General features: G+C 42.8%; 1 protein-coding gene across 4 annotated transcripts in view; it reads right to left on the bottom strand.

The window, feature by feature from the left end:
• Positions 1 to 202: 202 nt before the first annotated feature.
• Positions 203 to 16,997, bottom strand: part of ST7 (suppression of tumorigenicity 7) — a 250,766-nt gene continuing 233,971 nt past the window's right edge. For 2 of the 4 annotated variants that reach the window (XR_006889828.1, XR_006889829.1), the window contains 4 exons: positions 11,304 to 11,396; positions 8,411 to 8,550; positions 2,713 to 7,603; positions 457 to 544 (listed from right to left, as the gene is read on the bottom strand). Coding sequence is in view for 2 of the 4 variants with exons in the window: in XM_046670172.1 (XP_046526128.1) it covers positions 449 to 544; positions 8,411 to 8,550; positions 11,304 to 11,396 (329 nt within the window). In the remaining 2 variants the exon portion in view is untranslated. Of the gene's footprint in view, positions 545 to 2,712; positions 7,604 to 8,410; positions 8,551 to 11,303; positions 11,397 to 16,997 lie in introns of all 4 variants that reach the window. The other 2 variants (XM_046670172.1, XM_046670173.1) reach the window with 1 other exon arrangement.

The following is a 16,997-nucleotide window of genomic DNA, read 5'->3' as shown; positions in this document are numbered from 1 at the left end:
CCAAAGCGATTCCATTCCCGAGTCACTAAACTGTAGGGCTCCTGAGGGCCTGCTGAGAGGAGTGCCAGCAGCACAGAAAACCATCGTGTGGGCTTCAGCAGACGTGGGTCGTCAGTAAACTAAATATAAACCTGTAGGTTTACTTGGGACACCAACACTTTCAGGGTTGGAAGACACAGGAAGACACACCTGGTTGCTGCAATACAGAAAAGTTTATTTTTGACTTTTTTTTCTTTTCTGAAGGCAAAATATAATAGAACTGAACATCAATGAATTTTGTACAACAAAAACAGCTTTTAATATGGAACAGACAGTCCATGAATGTTTTAAAATCTTGGAATGGCTTCCCTTTTTCAAAGTCATGCTTTCTTGCAGTCCATGAGGAGTTGGCACGAAGAGATGGTGGCAGCTCGCTGGGTGAGGTGAGGGGAAGGGCAGGTGGGCGTCCCTAGATCCGCGTCAGCTGGTGCCACAGACTGGACGGGAGGATGCTTTCCACTTTCTCCATGACAAAGTTTAAGGGGGCAAACAAAGTGCTGAGGAACTGCAAAGAAACCAGAAATGCAGGGAAGTCAGGAAAGATCTCGGTGAAGGCTGTAAAACAAACCTCTCCAACCCATGCCTGCATCTAAGTCTCTGCACTGTGGAACTCTCAAAAGGCTGCAAGTTCACATTTGTTTACAGGAAACATTGGTGCATGATCAAACCCGCATTCCAGCCCCCGCCCCAGTGCTGACAGGTAAGAAGGGGAGTGTCTGCCGACAGCCCTCTCCACTGCTCTGATAGCTGGCCCACGGTTCCGAGGCCTTCCGACTAACTAGTCTTCAGGATCCACTGGCTGCCCATGCAGATGACTAATGCCATCAAAAGGGATTGGTAGATGGTGGCAAGTGGGCAGAAGAGTTAAAAAAGTGGGGACAACTTAGACCACCTACTTGCCTAGCTGGGGACATAACTCACTTTAAGTGGAAAAGACAATTTTAAAAAGTTTGTTATATGGTTGTGAATTGCTTTGGGATCCTATTGTCTCCCAAGAACCTGTGCAGCTCATGCTCATTTCTGAACTACCTGCTTGGTGTGGTGCATCATGGGAGCCTGGGGGAGGACAGCAAACTGGCCAGTCCCTGGAAGACACGTCCTTGTTGAAGAGGTGCTGATCTGAGGAGATCTGTGGGGTCTCTTTCATTTGGTTACTAAACTCCTTTCTGCTTTTCATGTAGCGAAGAATGCTCGTTAACTGTGCCTTTTAAGAAAACCAAGTACCTTGCCTGAGATACACCTAACATAATCTCAAATCTATCCTGATTATGTTTTTGTGAAGACTCAGCTTCATTCCACAAACCATCCAGCATCTGGCAGAAGAGGTGTCCTAACCAACCCCAGCACGAGAGGGGTATTTGGACAGTTTCCTTGCTCGCTGTCTGTTCACAACCAAGGTATCATCTTGCTAGGGTTCAATACCTGGTTCTCATACTGTGGAGTCCTTTGTCCTTTGTCCTTAGCACAGCACTGTCTACTCCACCAAGAATTTCCCACAGAAGCACAGTGTAGGACACAAGGACACATGCAGAGGGAAACATGGTTCTGTAGTCAAATTATTAGACAGTGCACTTAATGAAGTTAGAACGGGCGCCTCTACTGGTCCCATGTTCCACGGACTGTGGGTTTTCAAGAAGGGGTATGGTAGGCAAGTTTCACAAATTCACTTGACCTCAGAATCTTGTCTTATTTTTTTTTCTGCTTTATTTCCCAACCCCCCCCTGGTAAATAGTTGTATATCTTAGTTGCAGGTCCTTCTAGTTGTGGAATGTGGGACGCCGTCTCAACGTGGCCTGACGAGCGGTGCCATGTCTGCGCCCAGGATCCGAATCCTGGGCCGTCGCAGTGGAGCGCGTGAACTTAACCACTCGGCCGCGGAGCCAGCCCCGCCTTCTTCTTCTTCTTTTTTTTTTTTAAGAACCAGTAGAATACAAACTTGGAAGCCCTGTCACACATTAGAGCTGGACCATCAGGTGTGAGATTTGTATAAGGAAACTCAAGATAGTATAAGATTTGGAATCCTTTTCTATGTTGAGTCTTTTACATCAATTAAATATATTTACTCAGTAAGGCACTTAAGTGCTGGGTGAGATATAAAGGAGTCTAGGACAAAACTCCCACTGTCAGCAAGCTCAAATGCTGCGGGAGGCACTAAGACCTGAGCACAGCCAAGTAATAATACCAGAGAGACCACGATGAAACAGAAGAAAGAAGCACAAACAAAGCACCAGGAAGGTTCAGTAAAGGGAGAGAATGCATTGTGTTCAAAGGATCAGGAAACACCTAAAATGAGGCAACTGAAATAGACCCCAATGGATGGCTGCAATATCAAAGATAGAGATGGGGTAAGGATGATAAGGAAAGAAATATGAGCAGGTGGGCCCTCCAGGCTCAATAAACAGAACAGAAATGGGAAAGCAGCTGGAATGACCAGACGATAATAAATAGTTGAGCTGGCTGGAGAGATAGAGGCAGAGTTCAAAAGTGCTAGGAAGAATGCTAGGGAGGGCCTTAAAGGCTAGGCTGGGTTGCAGTTAAGAAATAGGAGCCATGTTAGTACTTGAGCAAAGGTGGATGGCTCTTTCCTCAAGTGGGTGTTAGATATATGGCAACTTCTGGTAACCTTCTGAAATTATCCTTTGGTGAGTGCACAGAACCACTTGAGATGCTCACCCTACAGAACGGACTGCCTATCCTTTTCAGTTTAGAGTTGAATGCAGTTGGAAGGCATCATGGGAGATACTGGGCCCAGGAATGAGTAAGTACTTCCCAAACTGCCTCTGAAAGAGTTTGTAAAATCCTGGTTATGAGAAGATAATGTGGAACAAATCTACTGATTGCATTAACCCAACATGATAACATTATAAAATTAAAAATATATATAACACACACACACACATATATATCTTTTTACTCATTTATATGTAATCAGAGACCACCAAGGCTCCATAAAACACAGCATTTGCCTCTAACACTCAGTTCCATAAAGAGAAGCGAGGTGTTGAAGTGGTCTGGATAAACCAGATTCTGACAAGGGCTGGAAGATGGGGATCAAGGAACAAGGTGATATTGTTGGTGAAGTTATCATATCCTAAAGACTTGACCAAAAACAGATTTAGAACTGCCAAAGTTGTGACTCATGGGGGAAGGAATCAGTGAAGTATTAGCATGAACCAGTGCAGTTAGATGAAAGGCATCACTCAAAGTCTGCACTCTGGGCGACTTCATGCACTAAAACGAGGGGATATCAGGGAGTCTCAGCTTGGCAGCAGAATGAATGGAGATGTTGTTGCAAAGTTGGTTCAAATAAATACCTGTTTGTTTGTTTGCTTTGTTTTGGGCACTGACCTCATTTTGATAAAAAGTGGAAAAGTGAGGCTTCTGGAAATCAAGGTGAGCCTCACCCTGTTTGATGCCTGTAATTGCCTCTCTTCCCACACTGCACAGCAGGATACAGTGGGCCCTGCCTTCCTCGACTATACCTGCCCTTCTCAACAAGGTTCCACAAGAGAGTTAAGTCCCAGTGCCTCCAATATACGTGATGATTTACTGCTCTCCCTCACATCTAGAATGTGTTATCCTTGGGAGAAGTGAGAAAAGAATCCCTTGAACCTTTTCAGTTGAGGTGTGCATCCCTGATTACTAAGCTACCTTCCTCCTTAGCACCCCTTCCCACATCCCCCTCCCCACCCCTCAGCCACAGGGAAGAGGCAGACAATGTGACAAGTCATCTGATGCTGCTAAGCCCTTTCACTTAGAAACCAGATAAAGGTCAGTGGCTTTCCTCAGGAGGTATTAAAAAAAAGAAAGTTTGGTGGAACCTGCCTTGCTTGGGATGCTGATTTACATTTCTTCACGTTTGAAAATCAGTCAATACTCTGGCCAGAGACTCAACCAATGCATATAGAGAAACAGCAGTTTCACTCATAGACTTGGGAAATTTATTGCCTGAAAAGTTAAGTCTGAATGAGCAACACCAGGCAACCCTGGAACAGCTCATCTATCTCAATGTCTAAAACTTCTGTCCAGAGGGCAGAGATACACGGTCCAAAATGCACCATAATTCAATCAGTGTCTTGTGGTGAGAAAAAGCAACTGAACTAATAAAAAAGAGAGAGTGACACTTCAATCGCCTGATCCTCCTTTTCCCCAAACACCATTATTTAGAAGAAGGTCATGGCTCCCAACGTGCTTCGTTAACATTCAAAACGCCTCTGCTTATCTGAATAAGTTCTAGGTGCCCTATTGCAATGAGACAATTGACATTTCACTGTAATCAATATCAGACTTCAAAGAGGTCAGGGCCTATAAGTGAAGATGAGAGTCAGAAGTCAGGGGGCTCCGTCTCAGGGAAGGAGAGAGACCAGAGGAGGAAAGACAGGGCCCTTCAAAGTAGAAGGGGTCAGAATGCTGACCCTCCCACATTCTGTGAGGGGCTGGGTTTGGAATGATAACTTCTTTATATGAGCAACCTTATCTTGGTAACCAAACATTCTAGGAAGAGTTAGTCCTAAGTCATTGAGGTAGATTAGATTAGGGAGGAAAGCCAGTTGAAGCCTCTCATTTTACTATTTTCCAGTGGTTCACACTCCACTGTGGCCTGCCTTGCTGGCTGCATATCAACATGTAAACACGCTGGAGAGTTCCCAAGCTGCTTGTGGCCTGGAGGGTGGCAGTGCAATCTCTCCGCATCTACTAAAAGTCATTATCCCAGGGCCGTTATCTCAGACGAGGGCTGAGAAAATCATTTTCACAAGCTGCAAATGGTTGCAGGCAGCCTATAGAGTGGCTGTGGTAACCTGTAGGGGCTTCATGAGGGGCCTAATGAAGTGGCAAGGGTGAAAATGTGGAGAAGACTCTGGGGGCGGGGTGGGGGGGAGCAGGCGAGAGATGGGGCTTGTCTCCTTCAGGCCATCCATCTTCCTTCCCCATGAAGTCCCTCCAGACATTTTGGAAACTGCTAAATCTTAATGAAGAGCAAGATGAATGTGATCCTCCAGACAGAGGTTTAAAAGCAAATTTATCTAAACTACATTTGAAAAATATGAGTAACAAAGCAAAACAGCACACCTTGGTAGGGAATAAAATACGAAGACTGTAAAGGCAAGTTTATATTTTATTCAATCACTTGATCCTAGACGCAAAACCAAAGCTTTGGAAACATTAAATGAGGAGAGTGGCCGTTTGTCTAACATAGGTAATGAACACACTCTCCGATGTTCTGGAGGCTGTGCAGCCGTTCGTGGAGAACACCCAGTCATATGCTATGTAATGTCCTCCATTCTTCCCAATCTGCTCCCTGGTTAAGGCAGTTTTAGGCAATTAGTCATTTCATTCAGTATAGTGGTTCTCAGCCCTGGCTGCACCCCCACATCACCTGGGGACTGTCTGAAAACTCAGATACCCACGCTGTGCCCCAGATCAATTAAGTGAGAGTCCCCGTGGGGAGGGAGGACAGACATCAGTAATTTTTAAGCTCCCTAGATGATTCCGAGGTGCAGCCAGGGCGAAACCACTGATTCCTAGAAAGCTTTCGCCTCACCAGCTCTGACAGTACACCATCTACCTGCAAAAGGCTGCTCAAAGTTTTGGCTTTCTTGAGATTGGTGTTCCTGAAAGGAAACGTGGTCCTCAACCCCCATCCTCAGAATCTGCTGGGGTCCTTACTAAAAACAGATTCCAGGTGCTAGCACTCAAGAGTCTGGTGGCGGGGCCAGGTGAATTTTATGCACACTAGAGGCTGAGAAGCTCTGTTCTGGTGCAAAACTCCCACCAAGTGCTATTTGTTCATATAATGAAGAATACTAGGCCAATGACAATGACTTCTACAGATATGCTTTAAAAAAAAGTTTAAGAGAGGAACATAAAAGGAGGAACAGTAATTGTCTAATGTTGTAAATGTATTCTTATTTTAAATTTTCCTAAGTTACACTGTAATCTACTCAGACTTTTGGCAACTACTTTTACTTAGAAGTTGACTTGAGAATAGAAGAAAATAATAAAAAGCATGGGTCCATTAACTAGGGAGCATCCAGGGAGGCAACTTGGGTGATACTGGGTTTAGAAATCATATCATGTACAGAAGACTTAAGGAAATTTAAGATATTCTGCCTAGGGAACATAGAAGGTAGAAAGTTAGAGGTGAGAGGTGGCCAAGAACATATTAGCTGTCTTAAGAATTTGCAAGAGGAAGTAGACTTGTTCACTATAGTTTCAGAGGGTAGAACAGGAACAATAAGTGAAAATTACAGGGAGGTAGATTTTATCAGTATAAAGAAGAGATCTGAGTGATCCAAAAATGAAATGGGCTTCTCTGTTGAATAGGTGAGCTCCCCATTGTGAAAGTATTGAAGATGAGTCCAGATGACCTCCATCATGTTACTGTTGAAGGCAATCTGTTTAAGGTACCTTTCAATTCTGAGTCCATAATTATAAAAGAAGAGAAGAAATGCTAAGCTGTATCTGATTTTTACATTGATTCTTTCTGCAGAAACCACTACCATTTATTTATTTAATAATCATTTATTGAAAACCTACTATGTGCAAGTTACTGTGCAAAGCTTTGGGGATACAGAGATAAGAAAGACATAGTTCTGCTCTCAAGGAGCTCACATTCTAAAAGGGAGACAGACAAGTTTTCAACAATTATAGTACAATACAATAAATGTGATAATATAAGTATTCATGGAATACTGTGGGATCATGGAGGAGAGACATCTAACTCAGCTTAGGAGAAACTTAGAAAGAAAGCTGAGTATAAAAGAACAAAGAGGCATTAGTAGAGTGGACAAGTCAGGGTGGTGATGGGAAAGGGCATTCCATGCAGCGCAAACAGCACGTGCAAAGGCACTGAGCTACACAAGAGCCTGGTGCATCTGGGAATGGTGAGTAATTCACTATGGCCCAAGAGTAGTGTCTGTGCAAAAGTTGGGAGGGATGAGACTGAAGAGGCAAGCAAGGCCAGATCATAAAGGACCTTGCATGCTATGCTAAAGAGCTGGGACTTTATCCTGAAGATGGTGGGAAACCACTGGAGAAATCCAAGCAGGGAAGTGACATGCTTAGACTTGCAATTTAGAAAGATCATTCTTGTGTCAGTAGGAGAAAAAGACTGGCAGAGGAGAAGACTGGAAGCAAAGAGACCAGTGAAGACTCTTACAGGCGTCCAGGCAAGAAATAATGAAGATCTAAACTAAGAGAGGCCACGGGGAGAGAAGGAGGGGAAGAAGAGGTGAATTATATTTACTGAATGTAGTGGCTTAAGAGGTTAGGCCCGACAGGGTGTGGAAGCCGAGACAGACGGGATGTGGGGAGGGAGAGAGGGAGCTTGGGAGGGCTGCTGAGTTTCTGGTTGAGCAACTGAGTGGATGGCAGTGCCACTGGCGGAGGTCAGGAATACAGGAGGAAGAGCGGTTTTGGTGGTGGGGGAAGAAGGGTGATGAGTTCAGTTTTGGAAATGTTGAGATTGAGGTGCCGGTGGGATTTCCAGTTCATCTTCAACACGCATGAAAATACTCTTGCAATTCCAGTCCCTGAACTCTGCCGAGCAGAAAATGTCAATCATCTGGAAAGGGATTAAATCAACCCAGCCAAGTTAGAAATCATGCTTTCTGACTCCATTTGCCTTGAAATCAGAATGGAGTTCCAGGGAAATAATTGATACACTTTTTCTTATTCCTTCTGTTTGAAACTCATCTGTGGCAAAATCAGTAAATTTATTCTCACTGCAAGTGCAGTTTGAAATGGTCAGTTTTCAACAAGGAAACAATGGTTCTTGGCTGTCAGTACAAATGGCTTTTCTTATTAAAGCTCTTCTCCACACCCCTTCTTAAAGACTCTTACTGGCTTTCCATATTTCTAAATGTTATATCTGTACACTTCTTAATACTACAAGCCCTTCACACCCTCTCACTTCATTCTCCAAACAAGCCAAACGTTTGTAGCCATTAAAATTTTTTTATTTAAATTTTTGAACATGTAAATCTCATCCTTCTTGAAGGAAAGACCCACAATTCTAAAGATTAGAAATAACGTCATTCAATTTATACAAAACTGAACAATTTCCCACACGTTTTTCATTTGCTAGGATTCTCTTAATTATTTATTTAATCCTTTTAGATCTCATGCTTTTTTTGGAAAAAGAATTTTTTTTGTGCGAAATGAGGCAAGGCATGCATTAACAAACAACCTACACTTTCTCATTTGACCTTCAACCTTTCGATCCCACTGATGATAATGAAAATTAAACAGTGAGCAAATGATCAATAGAGGCACGTCCATTTCTACACGACACTCCCTCAGCTCTCTCCTGTTGTCCCCCTCTTGGCTTTCCCTGCCCCTCCCAGAGGCCTTCCTCTAGGCAAATACTCACAGCTTTTGCGAAGACCCCCATAAGTTCTGGGAACTGATGTGTCAGGAGGGCCAGCATGGCTGTGAAGGAACACAGTCCAGCAGTAAAGAGAATAAAGAAGGGAAGCTCTTTCTTTGGGTAAACTGAGACTTCATGGAAAGCTGTGGAGAAGATCAAAAGGGAATTATTAGGGCTGGAATAAAACGCATTCTCAGGGAAGTTTCTACACATGGGACTGACTCTTCAGAGCTTTGGCTGAAGCCTGTTGGAAATGAAAAGTGCAGGCACTTGAACAAACCAGAGCCAACACTTGAGCCAGCCTCTGGCTGCCTATCTGCTTCTCCCGAGTCCATACTCAACCTTCGGCACTCTACCTAGGGGCATGATAGGGCTAACATGGGAATGTCACACATTCATGGGCAGGGACAGTAACACCAGCTATGCCTAATAAACAGTATTCCTTTATTAAAAGCAGACAGAAAAACAAACCTTTATTCCAATTATAAAACACATGTTCATTGTATAAAACCCAGAAAATCCAAAATCAAGTATACTGGAAAAAAAATCCTCTCTCTAGATTTTCACCTTCCTCTAATTTTTTAATCATTATATGGGTGATAATAGTTTATCTTGTATTTTTTTCCTGGAACACTCTAAGTATGTCAATGGAGGGTGCCGCCTTGACAGAGACATTCAGCTAGGCCACTCAATCTTCAAGGGTTGGGGAGCAAGGCTGTGAGGGTCATCTGACAAAATTGTAGGAGATTCTTGATGACAAATATACTTCCAATAACCACCAAAAAAATGAATAACTGGTGCTCTTTAGAGCACCTTTCATAACTTTTAAATTTCAAACATTGAGTTTGGGGAAACCACAAAGCTGTGGCAGAAAAGCCGAGGGAATGGACTCCCCGGCTTTCTGCTCGAGGTGTGGCTGTCTGTGACCTGGGCCAGTGGGCGTGCTGATCAGGGGAGAAAGGGGCTGGCCTGTGCAGAAGAAAACACCAACTGCGGGGGCCCAGGTGGCGGGGAGCCATGACACTGCATGTGAGCGATACTCCACTCAACCAAGTGCTCCAAGAAGGACCAAGTGCTCCATTTTCCTCAGGAAATCCAAGATCTAAAGGCCCTTCCTCAGCCATGCAGCTTGCATGACTTAGAGCCCTGAACACTAATCCACTTTGCTGAAACTGAGGGAGGAGAGGAGCAGGGAGGGACAAAGCACAAATAAGCAGGTGCACCTGAATCCAGGAAAGTCTCCCCACTAGGGTTCAAAGGCAGGATGCGAGTGCGCAGGGCCGACTGTGGCAACGACGACACTTTCAATGTGCAAAACGTGGGTAGCATTTAAAGCAACCGACCCTCTCTATATCCTCACCATCCTCACCATCCACCTCCAACCCCCAAAGGATTGCGAGGGGAGACCAGACTCGGACAACTGCATCCAATTAAATAAGTGTGACCTATAATTTTCTATTTCAGGCTTATAAAGATTATTCCCATAAAATTTCTTTTAAGAACTGTAATCTTGTCCTAATAGTGAATCTATCTCCATGGAAACTTAATTGGACTCAATTAAAACATTTTAAAAGTGTACTTTTCAGAAAACGGCCTTTCTTACCAGAAAATGGAAACTTTAACAAGGATCTCCCTGAAGGGGGAGTCAAAAGGTAAAGTATGGGCCCGTAACAGGGATTTCTGGAATCAAACCTAACGTAGTGTGAGGCACCAGACCCTTTTCCACAACAAACCTCAGACAACGAGGAAGAACGCATCACTGGGATCTCCCAGTTCGCTAAGCCACAAATCTAACGTTGGGCCTGGAGGCAAGGAGACAAGTGCGCTCCCTCCTGCTCCTTCAGTCTGAGACAGCCACTTGTTTTGCACCCAGACCCCACCACGTTGGAGATTTATGACTGGCTCCATAAGGTTGGCATTGGACAATTTACTATGTACCCAGGGCTCCAAAGTTACACTATTCCTCTGGAAAAGCATTTAAATATGTTATAGCTATGAGCTATGATATAACTGGGGCTGGTAAAGAGGAGTGGGTGGCAGGAGAGAGGATGGGGAAGAGAGAATAGCCAAATTCGGAGCTTATTATCTGAGGGAGAAAAATATGTCCTAAGTCAGGGCCACATGAAGAGGCTGGACACGATCCCTGTACACAGTATGACTTGATAATAACTAGTTAGCAGGAATTGTCAAAACAATGTTGTATTACAGTAAACCAAATCATACTTTCCACATGTGGTGTAGGCCAGCAGACTGCTAGCTCATAAAGTAGTCGAGGGCAGGGTTCCCCTCTTTGTGCTGGATACAGCGCTGAGGTTGCACGTGTGCTCTGCACATGTTACATCAACGCACTACGTGCAATCCACGAGATGCTCACGGGAAATCCCTCTGGCCAAGAGCATTGCATCACCACAGAGAGCACCCGCCCTTCCCCACGACTCCGCCTCTGGCAATGATGCCAGCGTCCTGGTGCTGCCCTCCCATCCGTGACTCATCTGCAGCTCCCTCTGAAGTCAGTGCTTCCTCTTCAAACTCCAGTCTGTGCAGACTGCATCTGACCAGCTAGGGAGCTCAGGAAGAACTGTGCACAGTGGACCAGCCCAGCGAACATCAGCCCCAAACTAGGGGTCTCTGTGCTCAGTCCAACCAGTATATGATGTCTCTTCATTTAAACTGCAGTCCTCTGGGGTCTTTCCCTTCGACGAATTGGGAAAGACTTGCAGGGGCAGGAAGCCAAACCCACTCACATAACTCACTTTAATGCATATGCTATCAAATGAGGACAGGGTTTGGGAGGAGAGCAATAAAAGGCAAGGGACATTATAAACATTTCTCATCCCCACCTCTTCCCATCCCCACCCTCACTGGCTGAAGAGGGGAATGCAAAGGTGAGACTTACAGGGCAGCAGCTCTCGGTCTGCTGTTTCTGTACAGATTGGGTAAGGATAAAACAGATGCCCCTTTTCCAAGGGATAGGGGATCATCCGAAAAGCTGAAAAGGAAAGACATTACATTAGAGGTTCAATATTTGTCTCATATCTTCTCAACTTCAAAAAGGGACTTTTGTGCATTTTTATAACGGTGAACACTTCTACAAATAACTCCCAGAAAGGATGCAAGACTTACCCAAACTCTGAGTCATGTGCCAGATAAACTGTCAGAGATGCATTATGATGCATGACTCACACGTTAATCTCACACTATATATTCTGGGCAAACCTCACAAAACTGGGCGGGGGTGCAGAGGAGTAGGGAAGCCATCAATTCCAATGCCCAGGGTTTCCTCATCTACAAAATATTATTAAAATGTCATAAGCACTAATTCACTATAGCTCAACTGATGGTAATAATGCAAACCTGGATTGAAATGCTTCCCCAAGAAGCAAATGTGGATTGACTTGTTGGAGCCTGTTACAGATGTACAAATATGAAAGGCATTCTACCACGTCGATTTAAAAAATACGTCTAGGTGGATCAGAATTCCAACCAAGATGGATAAAAACAAAAATCTAAAAATGTATGACTTGGGAGGTATTTCTAAACTTTATGAAACTTTTAAATCTTCACTATCACGTGGGGAAAAAATGGATCTGGAGAGATTGATTATCTGTATTTTGATGATGTCAGGCCACCTAAATTCTGCTCTTGTGGCATCAGATGATATTAGGTCTCACCCTGAATTATGGCTTTCCAATCAATCCATCCCTGCTCATGATCACATATGTTACTCTCCCTGTTACCATGTCATCAGCATGTTAGTCTCACGGTTCCTATGAACAGTGCTCACGGAGGTAATTTTTCTTCAACAGATGTCCTTTAACTACAGTACGCTGTAGATATGAAATACAAAAACTATACCCTACACTGGGGGTGTAAGATAAAAATCCTTGCCTTCATGTGTGTCAAAGAGGGGTGGTGGCAACACAGCAAACTTTTCAGTCTTAAATGTTATATTTCAAGGAACTGTAGTTACATCTCAGCTGTGTAATTACCTAAGCCTTCTCAAAATGCTGTCAATGTACATATTTATCTTTTGCATACTTATTTCAAACAGGAATCAGAAACAAAGAATGTTCTCCCTCACAAGAAATGACAGGGTTCCATTGTAACCAGCATCAGTGCACATATGGTATTTATTCTGGTGTCTGAATATTATTTAAAAGTAAAAACATTATGTATGTGATTCCAGCATTTGGAATGCAGTCAATCTACACCACAGTGGTATCACTCTGAGGTTACAGCACATTGCCACGGAGAATATAAATCACTATAAACGTGGGATTAGAGCAGAGCCAGTTTGCTGGCAGTTTGCTGAGGTAAAAATGTTATCAATTTTCCTCTTGCAACAGAAACCTCTTAAACAGAGATTAAAACATTAAAAACACCCGAGACTTTAACTCTTCTTAAAATAAAAGGCTCACCCTAGTTCAATCAGACCTTTTCTTTCACGCAAACAAAGATGACTTTTGCCCGCTAAAACGAGCAAGAGACGAGCTCCCTGCACAGGTTGTTAACACACAAAGTTCACTCGAAGGAACCATCATCTCTCTCCATAGAACTAGGCTTGCAAGAGAAGAAAAAAGTCTACAAAACCTAAAAACCCTTTTAGTGCATTTATAGGATACACTGAAATCTCTTCTGGGAAGCAGTGCATTTAAATTTAAACTGCAATATGGCAGGATTTTAATACCATTTCCCATAAATGATGGCTGCTATGAAAGCATTCCAAAAATGTGGAAAAACCTACATGGAAGTTTCTTTTTTGTTTTTAGATCCAGATTCTCCACGTGCAACAGGGCTGCTGCAATTAAGAATCTGTTTGGGTTCATATGATATAAATAAACTCTTAGTTTTCAAAGTGGCTATAAATTTGAATGCTAAATTTTATTCAAAATTGAAGTCAGTTTGCACTTCAGGGAGCAATATTTTAAATGAAATAAAGGAATGCAAGATCTTGAGAGTGTTCAACCATAGAAATCAAATGGTTGGTTGGTATCTTTTCAGTCAGATGCCAAATTTTTTTCACTCTAGTATTTGGCATGCATCCAGAATCTTGTGCATCAGGTTAGTCTTTTTTCTTCTTCTAATCAGTTCTGGTCTTTTTGGAGAGGGTGGAGACATTGATTATATACAACTTAAAAAAGAATACACACATACACAGGCTGCATGGTCCTCCCTCCACCCAACACCCATGACTGTAAAGATGCTTATGGTGTTCTTAAAATCTCTTTCTCATTTCAGTTGTCATGTACGTCGGGTTCATAAAATCATACTAAGAATTTTGGCTTCAATAAACAAAAGCAAATGCAATTTCTGTTTGCAATTTTATCCTTTACCCACCCTGTTGTGCATGGTCCAGCAAAGTGTGAGATAAGCAGAGGAGGTCTGGAGAAAACGGGAAGAGGCACTGCATAAGCCTTGCCAGCTTCACCTCCCACCTCCTGGTCCCTTTCACTGCAAAGGCAACTGTTCCACGAGAACCTTGTGCCTTCAGCTGAATGTCCAGAAATTTTGCAAGTGCAAGTAGTAACACACTGATTTGGCAGCAAATAAGGATGGAAACAAGGTCATCTGATCTATTTTACGAATTTGATCTATTTCATGAGTGACTACAAACCTCCTAAAAATCCTCATCAGAAAAAACACACATTTCAGAAGACATGTATTTGGTTCAAAACAAAACAAAACAAAAAGCTGGGCCACTCAGAGTTGATACATGGTACACAAACGGCATCTCTGCATTTTCCTCTGTGGGCCATCTCCTGCCCTTCCTTGATTGCTGTCGCGCCTTTGTGGAAGGGGTGAAATGGAACTGGGAATTAGTTAATGGACACCTCAGGCCCTCCACAGTGAGGTCCGAGGCATTACACTGCTGCCTTCTATCTCTGACCAGACACATTTTCTAGGCTCCAAGTCTACTGGTGCTGTGCCCATCAGTGACCTGCCACCTATACTGAAGAAAGAACCAAAGAATGGACAGAAGGATGGATACATGAACTAATTAATTCCCAATTTTCCCAGCTATTTCCAATGACCTTTCCCCCTACCCACGACATAGACAAGGATAGAAGGTAATGTTTGATATTTGGCTTGTCTATGTTGCCTTTTCAAAGAGGATCTCAGAGAACTTTATACAGGGAGATTACATGTAACAGTGAGAACTGGATTTGAATCCCAGCTGGATCTTGTCAAAATGTATGGGCCTTCCTCATGATGAGGGATGAAAGGTGAGCAACGCACATACTGCTCGGCGCTGACAGAGCTCACCTAGGGTAGGAAACAGAGGATCCAATGACCACGAAAGTAAGTGTGAAAGCTCCCCCTGTGCTGTGCACATAGAAGAGGGGAGCAGTGGAGGTGACACCTAAGGATGAGTCGAAATTGACCAGGTAACAACTGTATGACTTTGGGTGGGTCATTAATCTTGACCAGGTAACAAGTGTATGACTTTGGGTGTGTCCAGTCTGTCCATCTGTAAAAATGAGAATACCACGGACCTCAAGAGGCTGTTAAAGGGACTAAGTGTGAGAGCAGAGATCAAGGTATCTAAACACAGTGCCTGACTGTTCAATAAAAGTTAGTTTTCTCTTTACCTCCCTTTTCTACTAAACCCGAAGTTTCTACTTTCTCTATCAGGTCATACTCTAGCGTGTAAGTAAAAATGGTGCTTGTTTGTAAACAATTAGAAGTGAAAACAACAGAACAGAAAATTATCATCAACATACAAATTTTATGTTCTCATTTTGACTAAAAAGTAGGTAACGGGCCATAAAGGCTGTCTGTCTTTTGTGAGGCATTTGGACACAACAATAAAGAAAATTCAAAAGTCAAAAGCCTGGGTTCTGATCCATATTCTTTCACTATCTAATTATGTGGGGTTGAGTAGATCACTTTCCCCTGGTTAGATTGAATGATGTTCCAATCCAATTCTGAAGGGAAGTTCTGGAGTTTTACAGCAGATTCACTAACTTGTAACATTCTGTTCCTGCTTGTACTAGTACTGTTTGTAGCCACGCTATATATTATATACATATGTGTGTAGTGTATGTATGTATATGAGTATTTACACACACACATATTCATGTTTCTCTCAAAGCATTTCAAAGTCTTAATCATCTTGGTACCCCCAACACAATGCCTAGCACAAAGGAGAAACTCAGTAAATATTCACTGAATAAATAAATGAATAAATTAATGCACAATCAGGAAGAGACAGAATTTTCCCTTCAAAAACTCAGGTGGATCCAAATTATGGTCAGTCACTGAGACTGATAACTGAGAGGAGCAAGCTGGTTCTACTGGGCAGTAGGTGGGGAGGCATCGTGCAAGATCTGGAGACCAGCTACTGGTGGAAGTTAGTCATGACCAGGGGACTTCAGCTGACCATCGCTTTCTCCCAAATTATAAAATTTAGCCCTAGATCTATGGGGTGAGGGGTGGGGGAATCTCTCTTTAGCAGTCCAAAAGGTGCCAGCTGTTCGAAGGAAAGGTTTGGGTAGAGGAAATGCCCTAAGGACCATATTGTACAGCAAGCAGCATTTACCATTAGGTTCAAAGAGAATAAATTAGAATCATAATCTCATCCTATGCTTCAACAATGGGCCATTTTCTCCTCTCAAAGGAAATACTCTGCCTTAGTCCCCCTAAAAACACCACCTTCAAGTCTTATACATTATTTAGTGAATTCTTTGGGGAAAAAAATCTCCAAAAGAAAATAAAGAGTCTTACTTGGTCAAGTGGAAAAAATTGAAACAAAGAAAGGCTAAGTGATTTACCCCACAGCATACTAGTCTTCTGATATGTAGAACTAGAAAATTAAATCTTAAAGTTCACAGTTGTGGCCAGCAGACTACCCTGTGTCATGTGTTATAAAATAAACATAGCCAAAACAGAGCCTTGAAAATACCAAGGCAGGAGGGAGATAAGGCCACATCAGTAATTAATACAGGTAAAACAGAAGATGTGCCACTTCAAATAGGGCCCCATAGGGTGCAATACCATTGTAAATAAGACTCAGTTCAAATGAGGTCCCTTATTCATATTTGCTTTTTATATTCAACTCATACCTGCAGTGGTGTGCGTGTGTGTGCGCGCGTGTGCATGCATGCGTGCACGTATGGACAACCAGAACCGACAGTGTTTAACATAAGTATAATTCAGATAAGGTGGCAGCTGTGTAATGAACTAAGGAACATATTTTTAAATCTTGTAAATTAAAACTTTTCTCCTTTCTTGATTATCTTGACTTTGAGGAACATATTGTGTAATTTCAGGGGCTGAGACAGTGATGAATCAAACATTTTAGAAACCTTTGAAATGCTGATGTATTTGTGGTTGAGGACTCAGTGTTTTTTTTTTTTTTTAAACCACCATATGTTTCAAACCCAAACAATCTCTGCCATGAATCAGCTGGACTTTGGGGTTTTATCAAAAATGTGAGTTATTTAAGCCTGATTGGTGGGAAATTCATTTAATCCCACAAGATGACTAATGCTCCAACATAATAAACTCATTAAAAAGCAAAGCAAAATATAGCCCATCTCCACCCCTAACCAACACTTTTGACAGAAGTAAGAATTTTTTAATCTCTGAG

Source organism: Equus quagga, chromosome 8 (genome assembly GCF_021613505.1).
Source record: "Equus quagga isolate Etosha38 chromosome 8, UCLA_HA_Equagga_1.0, whole genome shotgun sequence".
Taxonomy (NCBI): domain Eukaryota; kingdom Metazoa; phylum Chordata; class Mammalia; order Perissodactyla; family Equidae; genus Equus; species Equus quagga.
The sequence above is the reverse complement of the archived record's forward strand: the minus strand, read 5'-3'. Positions and strand labels throughout refer to the sequence as shown.